Here is a 22,973-nt window from a genome sequence, read left to right on the forward strand (position 1 = left end):
CTTGCTCACTGAAGGTCTGTGTCCTCAACTGCAGGAGCACCATGTGGGCAATTCCCACATCTCTTCTGCCCACTTCCAACCCCAGCACCAGGTTCGGGGCCTGGCCTGAGGCCGCTGCCCACAAAGCCACTGGTGGAGTGACCAGACCCACTGGGCCAGTGCACTGACCTTGGGCTTCCTGCGTGTGCCAACTCCGGGGACTGAAGTATTCATGGAACCTTACTTTTCCCACTTGCTGCTGTGTGTCCTTGGGTGAGGAGCTTAACCTCTCTGTGCATCGGGGCTCCTCTTCTGTAAAATGGAGCATGAACCCATCTCAGAGGTTGGTGTGAGGATGGTGCTATCTCGGATAACTGTGTCTGTAGGATCATGGGAACAGGGATGGGTGAAACAGGCTCAAAATATGTTTGGAAACCGAGTGTCTGGTTCCCTAAGGAACCAGCATTTTTGGGCTCTCTCTCCAGCTCCCGTGGGGGCAGATTAAGGCAGAACCCGCCATAGAGTTTGGTTTATGGTTCTCCTTGATGTCAGGGCTAGATGGGGATTCCCATCAGGTCTGGCTGATTCTTCATTCTAAATGAGGAAACCAAGGCCCAGAGAGGGTTAGGGACCTGCCCCACATCACACAGCAGGAGCGGGTCCAGGAAGTTTCTGCCCTGAATCCTCCCTGCTTGTCTTGGGGTATTGGCACCTGCTCTGGCCAGGGCCTTGTGCTGGGGGGCTGCAGAGAGCAGAGCAGGCCATGGGCCAGCATCCCTGTGAGGCAGTTGGGGGGGGGGGTGCCTGTGTATGTGGTCCCTCTGACCACTTGGAGGGGAGGCAGGAATGGCTTCCTGGAGGAGGAGGCAGCCCGTGACCTGACCCTTGAAAAGCAGGCCTGATGTCACTAGAACGTTTTGGGAATGGAGCCCAGCAGAACTCCCCTCCTCTCTGTTCCCCATACCCCAGGCCAGAACTTGCATCAGCACCTCTAGCTAAATCTGAGTTCAGGGAGGTTTCCAATGAAGCCAGGTGCCTGGGCACCTTCTCCAGCACTCCTGGCGCCTCCCCATCTGCCTCAGTTTCCCCAGCCCTCCGTGCGTGAAGCCGTTGCTGTCCGTGAGCACCCTCTAGTGGGGGAATCAGGTTATGAACATGAGGCCTCGGATCAAGTTTCTGCTCTCACTGGAAACGCAAGGCGGGGGTGGGGGGACCCCAGAATCACGCTGCAAAGTTCCAGGTTCCAAGGGCTCCACCCTTGAGGCCAGAAGCTGATCGGCTGTTTGAGGCCTCTGGCTGGACCAGGCGTGAGGAGGCCGCGCAGTTGAGTGCAGAGCCCGGCCCTGGGGGCCTCGGCCTGAGGGGTGCTGGGTTGGTCCCCATCCTGTCCGCATCCCTCCCTGCTGTGTGATTCAGGCGGGTCCTTGCCCATTCTGGGTCTTCCGTCAGACCAGGCAAGGGCCCCCCGAGGCCAGAGATGGCTTCTGAGCATAATCTTTTTGCTTCTGTGGATCCTCGAGACCAGAGAGGGCCAGAGTGAGTGAATGGGTGGTGGTGGGGGGGAGGGCCACATCCTGGCCCCAGCAGCCTCTGGGGGTGTCCGGGTCAGGGCTGGCCAGCACCCCCAGGGCCCTACACGAGAGGCTCTGTGTAATAGCACGTGAGGCTACCTCGGCCGGAAGTTCTGACGACTCCCTGGGAGGATCCAGGACATGTTTTGTTCAGGGCAGATTCTGCTCAGAGACCGAGACTGTCTTTGCCAATGATTTATCTAACACAGGTTCTCTGTGGGGAACTATGATTTATGCTATTAATAGTTCACAAGCCAATACTGTAAGGAATCAGTTCAGTTCAGTTCAGTCGCTCAGTCATGTCCGACTCTGCGACCCCATGAATCGCAGCACGCCAGGCCTCCCTGTCCATCACAAACTCCTGGAGTTTACTCAGACTCATGCCATCCAGCCATCTCATCCTCTGTCACCCCCTTCTCCTCCTGCCCCCAATCCCTCCCAGCATCAGGGTCTTTTCCAACGAGTCAACTCTTCACATGAGGTGGCCAAAGTACTGGAGTTTCAGCTTCAGCATCAGTCCTTCCAATGAACACCCAGGACTGATCTCCTTTAGGATGGACTGGTTTGATCTCCTTGCAGTTCAAGGGACTCTTAAGAGTCTTCTCTAACACCACAGTTCAAAAGCATCAATTTTTTGGTCCTCAGCTTTCTTCACAGTCCAACTCTGTAAGGGATACTGTCTCTTAATAAGTCAATAAAGAAATAGCATTGTTGTTGTTTTGTCACTAAGTCGTGTCTGACTCTTTGCACCCCATGGACTGCAGCACTCCAGGCTCCCCTGTCCTTCATTGTCTCTTGGAGTTTGGTTGGTGATACCATCCAACCATCTCATCTGCTGCCCGCATCTCTTTTTGCCTTCAATCTTTCCCAGCATTGGGGTCTTTTCCACTGAGTCAGCTCTTCCCATCAGGTGGCCAAAGTATTGGAGCTTCAGCTTTAGCATCAGTCCTTACAGTGAATATTCAGGGTTGATTTCCCTTACCATTGACTGGTTTGATCTCCTTACGGTCCAAGGGACTCTCAAGAATCTCCTCCAACATGGCAATTCGAAAGCATCAATTCTTTCACGCTTAGCCTTCTTTATGGTCCAGCTCTCACATCCTTGTACTCAAAACCAGTTACATTATTGTTCCAGGCAAAGGGGAGGCAGGTGTAGTTAAGCTGTGCCTTTCTACGAGTTGGTTCTCTGTAGAGTCAGTCCATCCAGTTAAAAGCTGGGTATTGGCTGCTGGCTCAGGTCCCTTGCTAGTGGGGGTGGGCAAGGTGGGCTGTCAAGGTCATTACTCCAGGGGCCCTGACGCTGCTCTCCCACAGTCTGTGTGGAGGAGGCCCTTCAGGGCAGGAACAGCTATTTCCTCCCTTCCTGAGATGGCTGCATGCTTTCACAGCACTGCTGACCGGGAGTGGCCTGGCCATGGCTGGAGCTCTCAAGATCTTTGGAGAGCAGTGTAGGTCAGCCAAGAGTCTTCTTGCCCAGGACTCACAGATTCTCAATATTTAAAGTCCAAATGTCCTTTGAGTCATTGTTCCTATCGAGAAGCCCCCCAGCAGAGCCTGGAGTCTGTCACCAGCTGAGCTTATCAGCCGTGAAAGGTATCGATGACGTCACCCCGGCTTGGCTTCCTCCATGTAAACTGACTCACCTTTAGATCAAAACAGCTTCACTTAAGTCGTAAACAAGCCGATTGGAAATCACAGCGAATCAATAACACAGCAAAGCACAATACGGCCGGTGACAAAGGGGGAGGTGGGGCGCCTGCCTCCCAGGCGCTCGCCCGTGGTGGTGAGTCAGGATGGACTCGTGATCGTCTGTGTGGTCACGGGACTTGAAGCTGCCTTTCTGGGTGGGTACCGGGAGGCATGGTGGGCTTCAGGGAAGAGGTGGCATTTGAGTCCAGTGGGAGCTTTGAGGAGTATGGTGAGCTGGCAGGACCTGGAGCCCAGAGCCTGGGCAGGACTGGTAACCGGGGCCGTTTGTGGCCAGGAGAGGGGCTTGCAGGGGAGAAGGGGGACTGAGCATGAAGCTGCTCTCACAGTGGTTGAAGTCAGATGGCTGTGTGGCTTTTGACTGGCCACTTAACCTCTCTGTGCCTCCGTTGGGTCGTCTGTAAGATGGTGATGCAAATAGCGCCAGATGGACTAGGGATTGTGTAGGAAGATCTCGTGAATATTCCCAACCTTAGCTGCCCCGGGAAGGAAGCCCCGGGGATCTGGCCGAGCCCCACCCCCATCCCGCAGGCCCGTCGTATTGCCCGCCTCTGACCCCGCTGCTTGTGTGTGTGTGTCGGTCACAGGGGCGGAGGAGGTGCTGCTGCTGGCCCGGCGGACGGACCTGCGGAGGATCTCGCTGGACACGCCGGACTTCACGGACATCGTGCTGCAGGTGGATGACATCCGGCACGCCATCGCCATCGACTACGACCCGCTGGAGGGCTATGTCTACTGGACGGACGACGAGGTGCGGGCCATCCGCAGGGCGTACCTGGACGGGTCGGGGGCGCAGACGCTGGTCAACACCGAGATCAATGACCCTGACGGCATCGCGGTCGACTGGGTGGCCCGCAACCTCTACTGGACCGACACCGGCACCGACCGCATCGAGGTGACGCGCCTCAACGGCACCTCCCGCAAGATCCTGGTGTCCGAGGACCTGGACGAGCCCCGCGCCATTGTGCTGCACCCCGTGATGGGGTAAGGCTGGGAGGGGGTGCTGGGAGCCAGGCCGAGGGGGGCCGGGGGTCCCGGAGCTTTCTGCCCTTCAGGAGGAAACGGATGTCTGCTAAGGAGAGCTCACCCTTCTAACAAGCTCCCAGGTGATGGGCTGATCTGGGAACCAGACTGAGAAGCTCCACCACAGAGCTTGGTTAGGTTTATAGAAAACCCTAGAGACCTTGGGTAAGTCATTTCCCACCCTGGGCTTCAGTCTGCTCACCTGTGAGATAGAGCTGTCCACCATGGTGATTTCTGGGCCAGCAGTGGCGACGAGAGTGCCGGCCACCGAAGCCCTTACTCTGCACGTGCCGGGTCTCCTACACATGTCCGTCTTGCCCTCACCTTCTGGGGTAGGCCCACTGGGGGGACGCTGAAGCCCAGAGAGGTTCAGTGACTTGCCCAAGGTCACACAGCTGGGAGGCGGGACTTGGACCTGGCCGTCTGGTTCCAGCTTTCCCATGGCGGAGGCTGTGAATCTTGTCCACCGGGGTAGGAGTCTTTCTGAGACCCCTACCCACCCACCCCAGCAGCTCCGAGGGTAGCAACTGAGCACCTTCCTGCAGCTTCATGACCAAGAGCATGAAACTGGCCTTCCCTAAGTCGGGGAGGGGGGCGGTGGGGAGCCCTGAGAGCGCTTGAGGGCTGGGGTTGGGGCTGCAGGGAAGCCCCCTGCCTTCAGTGTGGGATGGGCCCCCCTCACTGGGCCCAAATCCTGGGGCCGGCCTGGAGGAGCTGGGAGGGCCGCCCTGGGAGGCAGCCCCAGGGGCGATCACTGAGGTGGTAACTGAGCTGCACTGGCCGTAACCATGGTAACCGGAGCCCCTAGGGGTCTCCAGGTGCTCTTCCTTTTTCCCCTGGGGCTGAGGCTCCGGGTGACCTGACCCGCAGGGGGCCTAGTGGCCAGCAGGCTTGCAGCCCACCTGCCCGGGGAGCCTGCGCTCTCAGCCCTGCTTCCTGTGGAGCTGCCTCTGTCTCTAGAAGCCCAGCGGCACGGTCCTCGGGGTGGTCACAGGGCTGTGGCTGGACAGGCCCGGACCTCGCGCCTCGAGCACCGCGGAGCCCGTGGTGGGGCGGGCCGGCAGACAGACGCGGCTCTGTACAATCTGCCAGGGTGCAGGACCGTCCCTCGGGGAGGGCAGGTGGGCACGAGAGGCCCGTCCCCTGGGTCTGCGGGGCAAGGAGGCAGGAGCTCGTCACCAGTGATGGGACCCGGGCTGTGGGCCGGGGAGACAGGGACCTGCTCCCCCCACCTCTGCCCTGATGGAGGCTGTCAAGCCAGTGCCTCTGCTGGCCTCACTTGGGGGCCTCGTCCTCCCCTGTGAGATGGGGTCGGGTCCTTCCCAGCGCTGGGTGTGCTCAGGGGACAGCTCTGGATGCTTCCCTGGACTGAAGCGTGCACACAGAGACACACACGCGCACACACACCCCTGCCACCAGAAAGCCCAGCCACCGCGCGCATCTCACTTTGTTTCTGGGACAGCAGACAGCCTGTTGCCTGATGTGCTTGGCACGTGGGGCCCTTGAGCTACTTGAAGGAGGTTCTGCTCTGCCTCTCTCCCTCTGGGCGCTCGTTCCCTGCGGCCCTGGGACCTCAGCGGGGTGTCTGCTGGCTGCAGTCCCAGAGCCCGCCTGGTTAAGCCCCTGCGGTTCCCCGCGGAGCCCCTGGGGCTGCCCACAGGCTCGGGCGTGATGAGGGTGGGCGCCGTTCTCAGTCCCAGGGGTGGACCCGGGACATGCCGGACGGGCAACCTCACGGACGTGTGCTTCTTCTCCAGCCTCATGTACTGGACAGACTGGGGGGAAAACCCCAAAATCGAGTGCGCCAACCTGGACGGGCAGGAGCGGCATGTTCTGGTCAATACCTCTCTGGGCTGGCCCAATGGCCTGGCGCTCGACCTGCAGGAGGGCAAGCTCTACTGGGGAGATGCCAAGACGGACAAAATCGAGGTGAGCGTCCCCATCAGGGATCCCCAGCTGTCCTGTGGAGGTGGGGGCCTGGCCCGTCAGCCCCTGACCCTGGGCCTCTCCCCCTTCCTGGGTCCTGCCCGGAGCACAGGGCAGACCTTCCTGGCATGTTTTTCAGTGGTGAAGGGCTGCAGGGTGAGCTTTCTGGAGGTGCCCTGAGCCTTCCCGGAGACTGGGTCGTGGGAAGCACGTGCCAAGCACATGGGCTGCCCCCTCCTGGGTCTCGGAGTTTGCCTCTGAGCGCCCAGTGAGCACAAGGTCTGCTGCAGGTCTGGGTAGATGTGCCCAGCAGATACTTCTGCGTCTTCCACGCCAAGTCGCTTCAGTCGTGTCCAACTCTGCCGCCCCACAGACTGTAACCCACCAGGCTTCTCTGTCCATGGAATTCTCCAGGCAAGAACATTGGAGGACGGGAGTCCTCCTCCAGGGGATCTTCCCAACCCTGGGATTGAACCTGCATCTCTTTTATCGTCTCCTGCATTGCAGGTGGATTCTTTAGCCCTGAGCCACTGGCTTCTCCGGTGCGCCCCTCAAAGGACGAATTTCACGAACCTTGGGGGTTAGGCCGTCAGCTCAGGTGCGGACACCCCTCCGGGGGTCCCATGGAGTCGGGGCTTCAGGAGAGCAGCCTTGAGTGAGGGGCCGCATCTCCTTTCCTGACAGCGTCATCAGACTCCAGGCAGGTGGGACGGTCAGGGGAGGCCCCCCTCCGGGGCAGCCCGGTGACGGGGCGGCTTCCGGCAGTGGTTCTGTCTCCAGTGCCCCCGCCAGAGGCTAAGGCACAGAATCTTCTCTGGCCTGTCTGGCCAGATTGCCTTGGAGGCGAGAGAGGGTTCCTTCAGCATGGTCGCGCCCGTGGCCTGGCTCCGAGCTCCAAGCCGGGGCACTGGTGGAAAGGAGCGCTGCATGGTCAGCTGGCTTCCCTTTGAAGCCATCGGTAGTCCGGCTCCTGCTTATTGGGGCAGCTGTGGCGGGTCCCCCGGGGTGAGCGGGAAGGAGAGCGAAGCTCTGGAGCCCACGAAGCATGGATTCCTCTGGCTTCCACTGGCCGGCGGTGGCGGCACATGGATGGATTTGTGGAACAGCGTCCAGACCACGGGAGGGGGCTGCGAAACCTTGCAGGTGGGCCTCCTGCCGCCTCGTCTGTGACGGCATCCTGGACGGCAGGGTCAGGCCAGCCCAGGTCAGCAGCCCCTCGGGGGCTTAGCGCAGGGCAGCTCCCAGCGTGGGGTGCGGGTGGGGAATGGGCTCGGGGCCGGCTCGCTCGGGGAGACAGCCCTGAGGGTGCCCTCCCCAGCCTCGGGGGCCAGAGGTGGACTGGTCAGTCAAGACTGGAGCCGTCTGGGGTGGGGGTGGGTGCGGGCGTGCCTCCCTGCAGCCCCAGAGCTGCCTGTGCCGCCTGCCCTACTGACTTGGGTCTGGAGTTCCCCTGCGGCGCCTCCTTAACTCTCGTCCTGAGTCTGGAGCCCTTGGGGTTGGAAGTTCCTGCCACCGGTGCTCAGCCCTTCCTGTGACTCCAGCCGCACCCGGGGCCCCGGCCTCTCACCCTCTTCCTGCACCTTTTCCCCTCCCGCCCCCAGCCAGGCTCCCAGCTCCTACCCCTCCGACCTGCCCCTGCTCTCTTGCGCCACGAGATTCAGCTTTATTGGTAAAAGTATCTGGGACTTGCTGGCTCCTTATTTTGTCTCAAATCATCGGCCCCTTTGGCCCAGCCTCTCCCTCCTTTCTCTCTGACCTGCTTCTTAGTAGACGCCAAGCTTAGTGAGGGTTCTCCCCGAGGCGGATCCATCCATCCAGAGCTTGTTCTCGAGCCCACATGCTCAGCTGTCCCGGCTCTCTCCCCTGGAAGCATCGGTTCTTCGGCACTCAGCCTTCTTTATGGTCCAGCTCTCACATCTGTACGTGATGTGGAACAGCCAGAGCTTTTGACTGTATAATGAAATACATACCCGTTGATGGATCATAGCCTTGTTGTGGCAAACGGACTTGCAGATTTCATTATATACATACGAGTGTAATAAGAATAGAAATAAAGTGCTCAATAAATGTAACGTGCTGGAGCCATCCCCTGACCCTGGCCTGTGAAAGGACTGTCTTCCACGAAACCCGTCCCTGGTGCCAAAAAAGCTGGGGACCACTGAAGTAGAGGCAGGGGTCCCGCCCTTTATTAATCCTGAAATGGGCAAAGCGTTCACACAGCCCTGCGCACACACCGTGATCCGGCAAGGTCCCTGGATGGCAGTCTGAGCCATTCCTGAAGAAGAGCAAGGCCGAGCCTTGCCCTCTGTGGCCTTGCGGTATCTTCTAAAGCTTCCTCCCTAGCGGCTTCCCTGGCGGCTAAGACAGTAAAGAATCTGCCTGCAATGCTGGAGACTGGGATTCGATCCCTGGGTCAGGAAGATCCCCTGGAGAAGGGAATGGCCACCCGCTCCAGTGCCTGGAGAATTCCATGGACAGAGGAGCCTGTTGGGCTACCGTCCACAGAGTCACAAAGAGTTGGACACGACAGAGTGAATAACCCTTTCAGTTTCACTTCTCCCCAGGGTTGCTGTGACTCCGGGTGCAGTCTCATGGGCCGCCCTCATAGACCTGTTTGGCCCGTCTTTGAGGCAGGAAGTGTCACCTGTGTGTGGGTTACCTGGCACTTGCTGGAGGCCCCAGGGTTCACCCGGACTCCTTGCGGCTCCCCCCACCCCCACCCCGATGTCTTACTCAGCCAGGACCCTGGGGAGCTGGTGTCCGTGCAGCTGACATCTGCTGGTGGTCATCTGCTGTCAGGGTGGGTGCTCGTGGGAAGTACCCCTCGGGGATAGACACACCCGGGGGGCAGGTGGGCCAAGGAGGAATCACAGACTAAGATGAAAATACACTCCGTCCCCCTGCTCCTGACATTTCCTGAGTTGGTGGAGGTGATCTCCAGCACACGTGGAATAAACCCGCATTGGAGGAGTGGCGGATGGGCTGTGTGTCCAGGTCCATGAACCCTGGGGAAGAAGGGTGCAGGAACCCTGAGCAGCGGGGCCACAAGCTCTGTGGGTGTGCGTGGGTATATGTGTAAGATCTTTTCAATTACGTGAATCAGAATAACCAGGGCAGTTTTAATTTGGGGTTTTATGTGAATATAGTTATTCCACCAGAGAGCAGAACTCTTTTTCCTTGGTTTTTTTTTTTTTTTTCAGTTCTCTTTTTTTTTTTTTAAATGTGGGCTATTTCTAAAGTCTTTATCAAATTTGTTACAACACTACTTCCTTTTTCTTAAAAATGTTTTGGGAATTTTTTGGCCTTGAAGCATGTGGGATCCCAGTTCGCTGACCAGAGATCGAATCCACACCCCCACAGCGTTAGAAGGCAAAGTCCCACCCACTGGACCGCCAGGGAAGTCCCTCTTTTTCCTTTAAAAGTTGTGCTTTCAAAGTATTGGTCCTGGGAATCACACCCCTTTGCATGGCTAAGTGCTGGAAACAGCATTCAGTGTAAGGAAAGTGCACGTCAGGGGACGTTTTGGGGTCCTCTGGTTTGTGGGTGGCCATGCAGACCCCACAGCCTTGTTGTGGCAAACGGACTTGCAGATTTCATTATATACATATGAGTGTAATAAGAATACACACATGTCCTGCCCCTTGGACATGGCTGAGGGTGGGCTTCTCTGGGGTCTGCCCACCCTTCCTCCCATCGCACAGCTGTTGTTCTGCAGGTCATGCAGTGAGCTGGTCGGGGGACGGGTGTGTTCTCCTGCCACCCCCCACTTCCCCTACCTCAGACCTGGGCCTGGTGTATGAGGTCAGCTGAGCATAGGAGGCCGGAGGCCTAGAGGTCAGAGAGAGCACGCTGCACGCGGGCCCCTTCCGCATCTGGCTTGGCCATTTGGACATAACTTCCTGGAGGCATCTAGTTTCCTTTCCTGAAAATCAAGGGCAGGGGAACTTCTCCAGCAGGGGTTTAAAACTGTGGACTGGAGACCAGACTGCCTAATTTGTGCCACTATCAAATGCTTGGTGGTTTCTACACTTATCTTTTTGCTGACCTGTGTGGCTTGTGGGATCTTAGTTCCCTGACCAGGGATTGAACCTAGAACCCCAGCAATGAAAGTTCTGAGTTCTAACCACTGGACCGTCAAGGAATTTCTTACACTTTTAAATAAAAACAGTCAGAGTAGTATCTCGTGGCATGTGAAATTTATATGAAATTCCAATTTTTTTGTTTTTATTTTTTGTTTTTGTACAAATGAAGTGTTATTGGGACATGTTCCATTCCGCTCAGTCTTGTCCAACTCTTTGTGACCCCATGGACTGCAGCACACCAGGCTTCTCTGTCCATCACCAACTCCCGGAGCTTACTCAAACTAATGTCCATTGACTGGGTGATGCCATCCAACCATCTCATCCTCTCATCCCCTTCTCCTCCTGCCTTCAGTCTTTCCCAGCATCAGAGTCTTTTCTAGTGATTCAGTTCTTCGCATTAGGTGGCCAAAGTATTGGAGTTTCAGCTTCAGCTTCAGTCCTTCCAGTGAACATTCGGGACTGATTTCCCTTAGGATGGACTGGTTGGATCTCCTTGCAGACCAAGGGACTCTCAAGAGTCTTCTCCAACACCACAGTTCAAAACCATCAATTCTTCGGCGCTGAGCTTTCTTCATAGTCCAGCTCTCACATCCGTACATGACTACTGGAAAAACCATAGCTTTGACTAGACAGACCTTGTGGCAAAGTAATGTCTCTGCTTTCTAGGTTGGTCATAACTTTTCTTCCAAGGAGCAAGCGTCTTTTAATTTCATGGCTGCAGTCACCATCTGTAGTGATTTTGGAGCCCCCCAAAATAGTCTCTCACTGTTTCCATTGTCTTCTCATCTATTTGCCATGGAGTGATGGGACCGGATACCATGATCTTAGTTTTCTGAATATTGAGCTTTAAGCCAACTTTTTCACTCTCCTCTTTCACTTTCATCAAGAGGCTCTTTAGTTCTTTGCTTTCTGCCGTAAGGGTGGTGTCATCTGCATATCTGAGATATTGGGACACTCTCACACTTATTTTAGGCTCCCTCCATGGCTGTTTTTCTGTGACAAGAACCTTATGGCCTCAAAGCCGGAAATATTTACGCTTCTTTTCAGAAATTGCTTGCCAGACCCTGTCCTGGACCGTCCGCCTGGCCCCCATGTTGTCGATATCCCAGGTTCGGATCTGTTCTTTCTAGATTCTGTTCTGATGTGTTACTCACCCCGGAGGCTGATGGATGGGTTCCCTGTGTCTGTCTCCTCACCCTCCATCAGAGGGCCCAGGGAAGTTGGAGGTCCCCAAGTTGGGCCCAGAGGGAGCCTGGGGGGCTGACGTGTCTCCCTGTAGACAAGCCGCCCTCATCTGCTCCAGGATTTGGGAAAGACCTGGCCCAGCAGAGTTACTTTGACAGATGTGTTGGATTTGCTCAAGGTGTGCTGAAAGCTGCCGTGAGAAAGGCTGCCGTAGGATCGTTTATTTTCTTGAGTGTTAGAGTCTTGATGTTCTTCCAAGTTGGAGGGCTTGCTGGGTGTTTCATGGGGTCTGTAATTGTGCAAAGAGGAAGAGGGGAGGGCTTCTGAGGCAGAGGAGCACCCTGCCAGCCCAGAGCCGCGGGTCTGTGCTTGCGGTGGGAGCCACCAGCCTGGCCCCAGGGAGCAGCTCACGGCCTCCCCCACTTTGTTCTGGACAACTGAGATGGGGAGGGCGGGGGCAGGCAGAAACGGGGAGCTTCTTCTGGGCAGCGTCCGCCCCCCTCAATGGTCCTGTGTCTTCCGTGGGCTCACGTTCATCATTCCTAAGCTGGGAAAATGTACTTCTTTACCTCAGTCAACAGAACGTGTGCTTACTTATGTCTGCTGCTGCTGCTAAGTCACTTCAGTCGTGTCCGACTCTGTGCGACCCCGTAGACGGCAGCCCACCAGGCTCCCCGTCCCTGGGATTCTCCAGGCAAGAACACTGGAGTGTCTGGAATGGAGTTATTAAAGGAAATGAAGAAAATGTGGACCCAGAGAAGGACGAGAAAAGTCTCCAGAGAGATACTGCTGACCCTTCAGCGTATAGCAGGCGGCGTCTTTAGGTTCCAGACGTGGGTTGTTTTTGTGGTTCTGATCTGTATCCACAGCCCTTGCCTAGCCCTGGGTATTCAGTGTCAGAGAAGGAGTGGGTGTGTTGCCTGTGTGTGTGTGTGAGTGTGAGACAGACCGTGTGTTCTTGAAGACGCTCTTCCTCTTGCTATGCACTCCCTCAGGTGAGACCCCTTCCCCAGGTCCAAGTTCTGTGTGAAGCGTGTGTTCACCATCTTTATGTGCCTTCGTGTGGTGGGGCCAAAACCAGAACCAGCACCCTGCACCAGCTTGGGAGTGTTCCTGCATCCATCGCCTGGCCCCTGGGGCTAACACGCCGGCCAGAAGTGGAGCCCAGAGCTCTGCACAGAAATCCTGCCGCCCGAGGTCTGCACGCCAGCTCGTGACACAAGAGATGGTCCCTCACCTGGGCGGCTCGTTGGAGCCCCCATGGGGGCCCGTACCTGGCCTTCTAGTTCTGATGTAATTGCCCCTGGTGGGGGCCCAACCACAGTAGTTTGATTAAGTTCCCAGGGGGACTGAGCTGCTCCCCTTCATTATAGGTGGACAGACTGAGGTCTGTGGGGTGCAGGGACTCGGCTGTGGGCAGAGGTAGTTTGATTAAGTTCCCAGGGGGACTGAGCTGCTCCCCTTCATTACAGGTGGACGGACTGAGGTCCGTGGGGTGCAGGGACTCGGCTGCGGGCAGAGCAGGGGTGGGCTCCCGGCTGCAGGGTCCTGAGCTTCCTGTCCCCCCTCCTCCACCGTTTGACCCAGCAATTTTGAGTTTCGCCCTGTGCTGTCCAACAACAGAGGACCAAAGTCGTCTCCGCTCAACACACACCCGATCCGTCTTACATGTATGCCACCTGCACAACAGAAGGCTTGGATCCTCTCTGATGAGCCGGAAATATAATCTGGCTGTAGGAGGCCTGTTGAGACTTGCCTTTAATTCATTGTGTCTCTTTGATCCTGGCCTGAAAGCCCAAGAGTTCGGATGTTGCGTTTTTATCATCTTCCTTTTCACATCAGCCTCTACGGGCTCAGCTGTCTCATCTTATCCTGTTTGTGTGTTTCGGTTGGTTAAGGCGTTCTTATGTTTGACAGTACTTTTCTCATCTGTGGCTTTTGTGGTTGATGCTTTTAATCAGCACTGACTCTTCAAGAAGATTTAGCTTTTACATCTCAGAGTTAACGACCACCAGTGTGTATCTGGGAGGGCTTCCCTGCTGGCTCAGCGGTAAAGAAGCAACCTGCCAATGCAGGAGATGCAGGTTTGATCCCTGGGTTGGGAAGATCCCATCGAATAGCAAATGGCAACCCTCTCCAGTGTTGTGCCTGGGAAATCCTGTGGACAGAGGAGCCTGGTGGGCTATAGTCCGTGGAGGTCACAGAAGAGTTGGGTAGGACTTAGCAACTCAACAACAAGTATGTCTGGGGTTGGATATTATCTTAGAGCTCTAGGCTTCAGACGTAGAACCAAAAGTGTCCTCAGAGTTCACCTGGTCCTGATTGAGCAAGAAGTTAGTCCACAGGCAAGTGGGAGGCCTTGTCTGGGGCCTGCAGTGCATTTGTGGTCCAGCCTTTTGAAACTGGGCTCTGTGTCAGGGGTGGTGATCAGCGCCTTCTCGTGTTGCGTCTGGGCAGACATTGCTAATCAATCAGTCTGAGACCCACACCTTGGTACGCCAGTCGATCAGCAATGGCGATGCAGAGGATACCTGTTTGCCTTGCCTGCCTCTCTCAGCACAGCATGCACACCCAGGTCGGGGAGGCAGTAGGAAAGAGCCCCCGAACGGCTCTTTACTGAAGACATCATTTATCCAGCTGCCCCAGTGAGCCGTGATGCCCGGCCTGGCCAGCGGCAGATGCATCTGGGGCCTGTCCTGTTCCAGACCACTCAGGCCCAAGGCTGGCTCAGCCCCATGTCTGCCCTCCTGCAGGTGATCAATGTCGACGGGACGAAGCGGCGGACGCTTCTGGAGGACAAGCTCCCGCACATTTTCGGGTTCACGCTGCTGGGGGACTTCATCTACTGGACCGACTGGCAGCGGCGTAGCATCGAGCGTGTGCACAAGGTGAAGGCCAGCAGGGACGTCATCATCGACCAGCTGCCTGACCTGATGGGGCTCAAGGCCGTAAATGTGGCCAAGGTCGTCGGTGAGTCTGGTCAGCCTCCAGCCGGGGGTCAGTCCTGCCACAGGCTGGTGGCTGCCCTTTGGTCCACAGGCAGCCGAGCTGGAGGCTGAAGCTGGGGTTGTACGTGCTGGACTGGGGCACCCACTCTGGGGCTGGACAGGGCAAGAGATGGTGAAAATATGAGGACATATGATGGGGTGGGGTATGGACCGGGCACAGTGAGTGGGCGTGGCTGGCAGTAATTGCTCTCATGGTGGCTAACACTTATTGAGTGCCTGCTGTGTGCCAGGCTTCGGCCAAGCACCTTAGTGCTCAGAGCAGCCTTCTACACTAATGACAAGGCAGCCCTATTAGTGCTGGGGAGAGGGAGGCAAAACCTCATACAAATGGGCGATCAAGCTCAGGACTCAGCCTGGGGCTGCCCCGACCTCATTGCTGGGCTGGGCTGAGATCGTCGTGCAGTGTGACAGGCTGGACCCTAAAATGCACACCTTTAATCTAAAAGCTGGGATCTGCAGAAAGTTCCCTTAACACAATGACTTGTCTCTTTACGACTAGGATTCCCGATGCAAGTCCGCCAGCTACACTGGGGACAGTGGTGTCCAACTGCGCCCCGGGGACAGAAGTGGGGACGGGACAGTGGGCTCTGTGGGGACAGGGACTCTGTCCCCACCTGGGGCCCCTGTGCCGAGTCCTACGCCTTCTCATCAGAGACACTCAGTTAACCTTTGCCGGAGGGAGGGAGGGAGGACTGACCAGAGAGGCCCAGGGCTTGTGCTGAAGTTGCTTCTAGTCCAGTGGGTGAGACACTGCTTTGTCAGCTCTGTTGCCAGGCTGGTGATTAAAGCTGAGATGTGAAAGTGATGCCTGGCTTTAAAATGCAAGGGAGGGCATTTGAGCATGGGATTTGGGGAGCAGATGGGGGCAGGGTCTGCCTGGCAGAAGGGACAGCTGAGCAGGAGCCTGGAGGTGCGGCCTGAGGGCCACCTGGGGGGTGGGGTGGGGATGGTGCACCCCTGTCTCCAGGAGAGGACTTTGGTCTCAGCCTACCCTCCTGAGACCAGATGATGTAATCAGCACACTTGGTTTACCAGCCGCCTTGGAAAACACATTCATTATCTATGGCAGAGCGCGAGGCCCACCAGCAAATGGGTGTTTGAAAAGCAAAGAATAAAACCACAGAGATAAGAAAAATGATGCCTCCATGGGGTGTGATTTAAAGTTGAGAAATTGGGTCCCTTCCCACCTCCTTTTTCTCTCTTGTCGGGATTTACTGAGAAAGATGGCAGAGAGGATTGCTTTTTTTAGCTGAAATATTTAACACGAAATTAAAGCCAATTTTAACAGCACTGCAGCAGTGTGAGTCTAACAGGCTGGCCCAAAATAAAATGTATGCTGACTACTGTCTGTTGGAATAAGAAACAGGCGCCTTGGGCCGTCCTGGGTGAATCTCAGATTTCGAGGGCGCTGAGAATGTCGGGGACTCAGAGGAGGAACCATCCGGGTGGTGACCTGGGCTGCAGTCTGGTCAGCAGGCGGGGAGGCCAGGCCCAGTGGGGAAGGGGGAGCAGAGGGCTGGGTGTCCCTGTCGCCTTGAGGATAGAGGCGTTCAAGTGTGCAGGGAGGCCCCGGGCCCAGAGCCTTGCTCCGTCCTGTCCTTGAGCCAGCAGGGAGGCCCTGGGTTTCCACCAACCCTCCCTGCTGTCCCCTAGAGGCATCGGGAGGAAATGAGGCCACATACACCAGGGAGCCAGCGCCCCCACTTGCAGGGCCACTGGGGCCTAGAACCTGTGTCTTTCCGTCCAGGAACCAACCCGTGTGCGGATGGGAACGGGGGCTGCAGCCATCTGTGCTTCTTCACGCCCCGCGCCACCAAGTGCGGCTGCCCCATCGGCCTGGAGCTGCTGAGCGACATGAAGACCTGCATTGTGCCCGAGGCCTTCCTGGTGTTCACCAGCCGGGCTGCCATCCACCGGATCTCCCTGGACACCAACAACAACGACGTGGCCATCCCGCTCACGGGTGTCAAGGAGGCGTCCGCCCTGGACTTCGACGTGTCCAACAATCACATCTACTGGACCGACGTCAGCCTGAAGGTATGGCGGTGGGGTGTCCTGCTCTTCACTTCTCTGAATACCTGCCAGCAATGGTATCGCCTCAGAGGCTTAAAAAAGGCTTTCTTTTTTTTAATAGATTTTCTTTTTTGGGGGGGCCATACCGTGTATGATCTTAGCTCTCCGATCATGAAGAGAGCACAGTGCATGATCCCCCTGTGGTGGGAGCACAGTCTTAAGCACTGGACCACTGGGAAGTCCCTTAATATATTTTTTAGTGGTGTATTTATTTGGCTGGGCCAGGTCTTAGTTGTGACACTTGGGATTTTCAGTCTTCATTGTGGCGAGCGGGATCTTTGGTCTCAGCCTGTGGGATCTAGCTCCCCGACCAGGGATTGAACCCAGGCCCCCTGCATTGGGAGAGTGGAGTCTTAGACCCTGGACCAACAGGGAAGGCCCAATAGTTTTGTTCTGTTTTTTTTTAACGGAAGTCTAGTTGCTGTACAATGTCAGTAGCAAGTGCCCTGTATAGCGGTTGACCATTTTGAAAGGTTATACTCCATTTATCACTAATAATATATTAATTTATATTAATAAATTATCCATATACTGGCTACATGCTCCAAGTGGTCCAGTGTATCCCTGTAGCTTATTTTATACCTAGTAGTTTGTACCTTTTATTCTCCTACCCTGATGTTGCCCCCTAGTCTGTCTCCCCACTGGTAACCACTGTATCTGTGAGCCTGCTTCTTTTTTGTTATATTCACTAGTTTGTTACAGTTTTTAGATTCCCATATAAGTGATATGCTACAGTATTTGTTTTTCTCTGATTTATGACAAAGCATAATCCCCTCCAAGTCTGTGCATGTTGTTACAGATGGCAAAATTTCTTTCTTTTTTATGGCTGATTATAAAAAATTAAAAGAAAAGAACTGTAGGGAGTTCCTTGGTGGTCCAGTGGTTAGGAATCTGTGCCTTCACTGCAGGGGGCACAGTTTCCATCCCTGAGTCGGGGAACTAAGATCCCACAAGCTGCAGGGTGCAGCTAAAAATAAATAAATTTTTAAAAATTAAAGCAAAAATTAAAGAAGTATTTATTATTGCTTGGTTCAAACCAATAGAACACTAGTGAACCCCTGTTAATACCTAAGCATAAATGATTACAATGAGCAGATCCAGTGGACACACAGGTGGCCGTTTCTAGAGTGATTATGTATCCATGTGTCTTTTGATTCATCCCATTCACTCCCTCACGAGTGCCCAGTTACTTAACAAACTTTCTTTGTTCTGGGTGCTAATGTAAATATCCTGGATAAATGCAGGAGAGCCTCCTTTATCTTTTCAAGTAGAGTTTGGCAAACTGGTCCTTGGGCCAGCCTCCTCATTTTGTCAGTCAAGTTTTATTCGAACAGTGGTACCCATTTGCCTGTGGATCGTCCGCACCTACTTTTGTGCCACTGTGCTTGTATGCTAATTCACTTCAGTCGTGTCTGACTCTTTGCGACCCCATGGACAGTAGCCCGCCAGGCTCCTCTGTCCATGAGATTCTCCAGGCAAGAATACTGGAGCGGGTTGCCATGCCCTCCTCCAGGGGATCTTCCTGACCCAAGGCTTGAACCTGCATCTTTTGTGTCTTCTGCATTGGCAGGCGGGTTCTTTACCACTCGCGCCACCAGGTAGTGGCAAATCCATGTACCCTGTGATAACTGAAATATTTACCAAGAAAATCCTCTAACCCCTGTTCTAAAGCCCTGGACAACTGAAATGGTTTAATCATCTATCTTTTATTCTACCATTGGTATTACATGGTTCGTAAGATTTTTTTCTGATTTTAAAAGTCATAGGGTTCACTGTAGAAAGGGAGAAAAATATACAGGAAAAGTATAAAGAAGAAAATAAAACACCCACATCTCCATCATCTCGAGTCCGCCACTGATGTCATTGTAGTGCATTTCCTTGGATTTTTTCCCTATGTTATTGTTTCCATAATCAGTCATATGCTACATAGAATTTTGTATCCTGTTTTTTTGGTCACATAACATATTTTATCAAGCTATTACAAACTCTTTAACATAATTCTTTAAATGTGTATTCTACCGTGCGTATATTTCTTAATCATCGCCTTATTTTAAATGGCCTTCCAGTTTTTTCCCAACTCTAAACTGTACCACAGTAACAGATGTGTCTGTGTGTAAGGTCTCTTTTGTATTTTCTTTGCTTTGAATAACATTTCAGGAGGAAGATTACTGGGTGAAAGATCCAATGATTTCTTTTTTAGGGTATAACTATGTTGAAGGGTCCTGAGACATGTATATATAACATAGCTTATATAATGATTTATTACTTTATAATTATGTACTATTATATAATATTTACATAGTTAAAGTATGTATCACATATATATACATATACATATTGCCAAATTGTTTCTTCTAAAAAGGTTGTGTTTCAAAAGTTCCTTTAAAAACTCGAATATTGAGGGGGAATAATTAAAAGAAATAAAAAGAATAGAAACTCAAATGTTGCGATCTGGCCCCTCATCAGTAGCTGGTCAGTAGTTGCTCATAGTGGTTATGTTGGTCGGTAGTTGCTCCAGCATCACCTGGTGAGACGTCTGCCGAAACTCTGGTTCCTAACGGGTGGTCCTCTCCTCCTCCCCACTCCCAGACCATCAGCCGGGCCTTCATGAACGGGAGCTCCGTGGAGCACGTGATTGAGTTTGGCCTTGACTACCCGGAAGGCATGGCCGTCGACTGGATGGGCAAGAACCTCTACTGGGCAGACACCGGGACCAACAGGATCGAAGTGGCCCGGCTGGATGGGCAGTTCCGGCAGGTCCTCGTGTGGAGAGATCTAGACAACCCACGGTCACTGGCCCTGGACCCCACCAGAGGGTAAGGGCTGCTTTGCCAGCCCGTGCACCCGTGTCCCCACCACCTCTCCACACCAGGCAGTGCAGTGATGCCCCGAGGCAGACAGCTGCCCACTGCCCGCCGACGCTGCAGTTCAGAGTAGTAATGACCGCCACTAGCTTGGAGGTGGCCGGGACCAGCAGGACTCTTGGGGGGTCATCTGGTTCATTTCACAGTCGGGACACTGAGGCCCAGAGCAGAAGCAGGAAGAAAGGGAAGCGCCCGTATCAGGCACCGCCTGGGCCTTCCCAGGGGAGCCTCTTGTCGGAGCACCCAGGGGCCCTGCCAGGGTGGGTGTCTTTGTACCTGATTTCATGGATGCAGAAGCTGAGGCTTGGAGAAGCTCAGAGACTGAAGGTCACTGAAGGTCATGTCAGTGGGCCATGACCACTGAGCTTCTCCTCCTGGCCTCTTGCAGCCGCTTGGCTGCCTTGCAAGGCGCATGCTTTGATCTGTCAGGCAGCCTGGGGACCCTGTCCTGGGGCCAGAGGGCCGGGCGGAGTCTTCCTCTGCCTGCAGTGCTCACCCCCTAAAGCATCAGTGATGTGTAGGGAGCACCCCAAACCCTGCCTGCTGCATACTGTTAAGGAAGGAAGATTTCTGCAGAACAAAGGGAGAGGTCCGGATTTTAGTGAAAGAACCAGGAAACACAAGTCTGGGATGGAGGTTTCTTCCCCAGAGCTGCTGTTGAAGAGCCAGAAAAGATGTGGCGGTGGAGCCGAGTTCGAATCGCGGCCCTGCAAGGCCTGTTTGTTTCGGGCTCTTGTTTTCTTCCTTCTTTGAGGAAAGGGACTGTACGCCCTGATTGGCCCACATTCTCCTGTCCAGCCTAGTTAGTGTTTATCTCTGACACGGGGTCCCAGCCTGGATGTCCTGGCACATGGTCACCACGTTTGTGCACCTGAACAAGAATATCAGGGCTTGGTTGCAGGGGGGCTGCTCTGCGACCCCAGGAGCCAGGATGTAGCTCCATGGCTGCTCCTGGAGGGACAGTGGGGTGGTGGGGGGCTCCCAGGTCTCCTCCGGTCCCTGCTTCCTGCAAGATGCCTTCAGCACGGCCCAGGAGATGGCGACAGGCAGGCTCCCTGCCCTGACTCAAGGGTGGACACGCTGACTGCACCCACCCTGCTCCCGTGTCTTCCAGCTACATCTACTGGACTGAGTGGGGCGGCAAGCCCAGGATCGTGCGGGCTTTCATGGATGGGACCAACTGCATGACGCTGGTGGACAAGGTGGGCCGGGCCAACGACCTCACCATCGACTATGCTGACCAGCGTCTCTACTGGACGGACCTGGACACCAACATGATCGAGTCATCCAACATGCTGGGTGAGAGCCGGTGGGTCCTGCCGGGAGGGGGCACCCCTGGTGGGGTGTTAGCCGCCTTCAGCCCCCAAGGCACTGTGCCCTCGGGCCTGCAAGGTGTGGACGGGCCCCAAGTGCTGACCCAGCATGCCACCCAAGGTGTCCCTTTCCGCCCCTGGTGCCATTGTATAGAGGCCCTGGTGCTGACAGCCAGGTCCTGGCTAACCCCAGGCCAGGATTCTAATCTGACCTGACATCACATAGCATAGGTTTGTGGTGATGGGGAAACTGAGGCCCAGGGAGGTCACAGGACCTGTGTAAGGTCACCGAGCGTCGCTCAGCCCCCAGGACCACATGCTCCATCTCTACCCGACCCTGAATTCCTCCTGGGTACCAGGCATCGTTCTGGGGCCACTCAGCACCCTGGGATTAGATTAAAAACAAACCCAGGACTTCCCTGGTGGCCCAGTGGTTAGGATTCCACCTGCCAATGCAAGGACACAGGTTCAGCCCCTGGTCGGGGAAGATTCCACATGTCGGGGGGCCTCTAAGCCCCTGGGCCCTGGGCGACTAAGCCCCTGCACCGCAGCTCCTGAGCCCACTCCCTAGAGCTTGTGCTCCCAACAAGGGAAGGGAGTGCTCCCTGCATACAGCAACCAGAGAATGCCTACAGGCAGCAGCAAAGACCCACCGCAGCTGAAAACACATAAATAGATAATAATTAAAAAGCCAAAAAAAAACCCAACCCTCATTCCATATCACCCAGTTGTGAGGGCAGGATTTGAACCTAGAACATGACTGGACTTCCTCATGGGGGGGCGGGGGTGGGGGAGGCTCTCTTGGGTGGTACCAGGTGGTGGAGCTACCCTTTGCAAATGAGGGAATTTGGCTTCCTTCCTTACCGCTGCTGCCGCCACCTGGGGTAGGCACAGTTGTACCCACTTTACAGATGAGGAGACTGAGTCCTTGGTGGGCCAAACCGCTTATCCCAGGTACTGTGTGAACAGAGCCAGGGCCAGAAGCTCTGTGTTCTGGTTTCTGCTCACAGGGGCCTGCACCCGCCCTGCACACTGACTGTCCTGGTTCATGGGGCCCGCAGCGAGGCTTGGCTGCGTCTTCGAGGCCACCACGCCAGCCCCGCAGGGAGTTAGGAGGGCTGGTGGCAGGTGGGGAAGACTGGTTGCTGCACAGCTGTGGTTGCCCGAAACAATTAGGCTCCCTGATTACCCCGGAGTGATGACACGCTCAGGAAAAGCAGTGAAAGCCCTGGAAACCCGCCCAGGCCTGCAGGTCGAGGGCAGTCGGGTGCATCCGGCCGGGCTGTTCTCTGCCGTGGCAGGTTTCCCACTGAACGGCACAGACGTGTTCAGAGCACTTGGTTAACAACAGGGGAGGCCCCAGTGGGAAGAGTGCCTGTGTGTAAGAGCTGAGCATGGATCGTGAGCCTGGGGCTTTTCACTTTTTTCCTTTTTAAAAATCATTTTCAAAACATTATTTCAAATCGTGCCATAGATGATTTCCTTCTGCTTCCTCCTATTCCCACATAGGACTAGGAGCACGTCCGCATGTCTCTGATTTGTTTTCATGGGCTTCATTTTTTAAAAAAAATATTTATTTGGCTCTGCAGGGTCTTAGTTGTGGCACGAAGGATTTTCCTTCGATCTTTAGTTGCAGCACGCAAACTCTTAGTTGTGGCATGTGGGATCTAGTTCCCTGATCAGGGATCGAACCCCGGTCCCCTGCGTTGGGAACGTGGAGTCTTAGCCACTGAACCACCAGGGAGAGTCCCATCATTGGCATCATTTTTACCGTGAAATGGAACATATGTGTATATTGGTTTCCGCATTGACTCAGCGGTAAAGAATCCGCCTGCAATGCGAGAGACGCAAGTTTGATCCCTGGGTTGGGAAGATCCCCTGGAGGAGGAAATGGCAACCCACTCCAGTATTCTTGCCTGGAAAAAATCCCATGGACAGAAGAGCCTGGCAGGCTACAGCCCATGGGGGTCACAGAGAGTTGGACACGACTGAGTGACTCAGCATGCACACGGAGCATATGTGAGGCGTTCGCACAGCATACACTTTGACAAGGGCAGACTTAGGAACCCACACCGGGGTCGAGGTCGCATGTCCCTGGGCTCCGCACGTGCTCTCTCCCTCCTGCGGGGCCCAGCCCCCCTCTGCGCCTTTTCCACCGTGCGCCGTCCTCTCGGCCCTGAGCCTGCCTGTTGCTGCTGTAGCCCCAGCAGCTGCCCACACGTGTGTGTGTTCCGCACGTGGC

General features: G+C 55.1%; 1 protein-coding gene across 2 annotated transcripts in view; it reads left to right on the plus strand.

Annotated features, from left to right (window-relative positions):
* The window catches only part of LRP5 (LDL receptor related protein 5), a 125,577-nt gene that overhangs the window by 70,234 nt on the left and 32,370 nt on the right, over positions 1 to 22,973 (plus strand). For both annotated transcript variants that reach the window (XM_070457758.1, XM_070457759.1), the window contains exons 6-11: positions 3,845 to 4,241; positions 6,038 to 6,209; positions 14,227 to 14,443; positions 16,229 to 16,518; positions 19,144 to 19,370; positions 20,533 to 20,717. In XM_070457758.1, the coding sequence (XP_070313859.1) occupies positions 3,845 to 4,241; positions 6,038 to 6,209; positions 14,227 to 14,443; positions 16,229 to 16,518; positions 19,144 to 19,370; positions 20,533 to 20,717 (1,488 nt within the window). The remainder of the gene's footprint in view (positions 1 to 3,844; positions 4,242 to 6,037; positions 6,210 to 14,226; positions 14,444 to 16,228; positions 16,519 to 19,143; positions 19,371 to 20,532; positions 20,718 to 22,973) is intronic.

This window comes from Odocoileus virginianus, chromosome 28 (assembly GCF_023699985.2).
Source record: "Odocoileus virginianus isolate 20LAN1187 ecotype Illinois chromosome 28, Ovbor_1.2, whole genome shotgun sequence".
Taxonomy (NCBI): domain Eukaryota; kingdom Metazoa; phylum Chordata; class Mammalia; order Artiodactyla; family Cervidae; genus Odocoileus; species Odocoileus virginianus.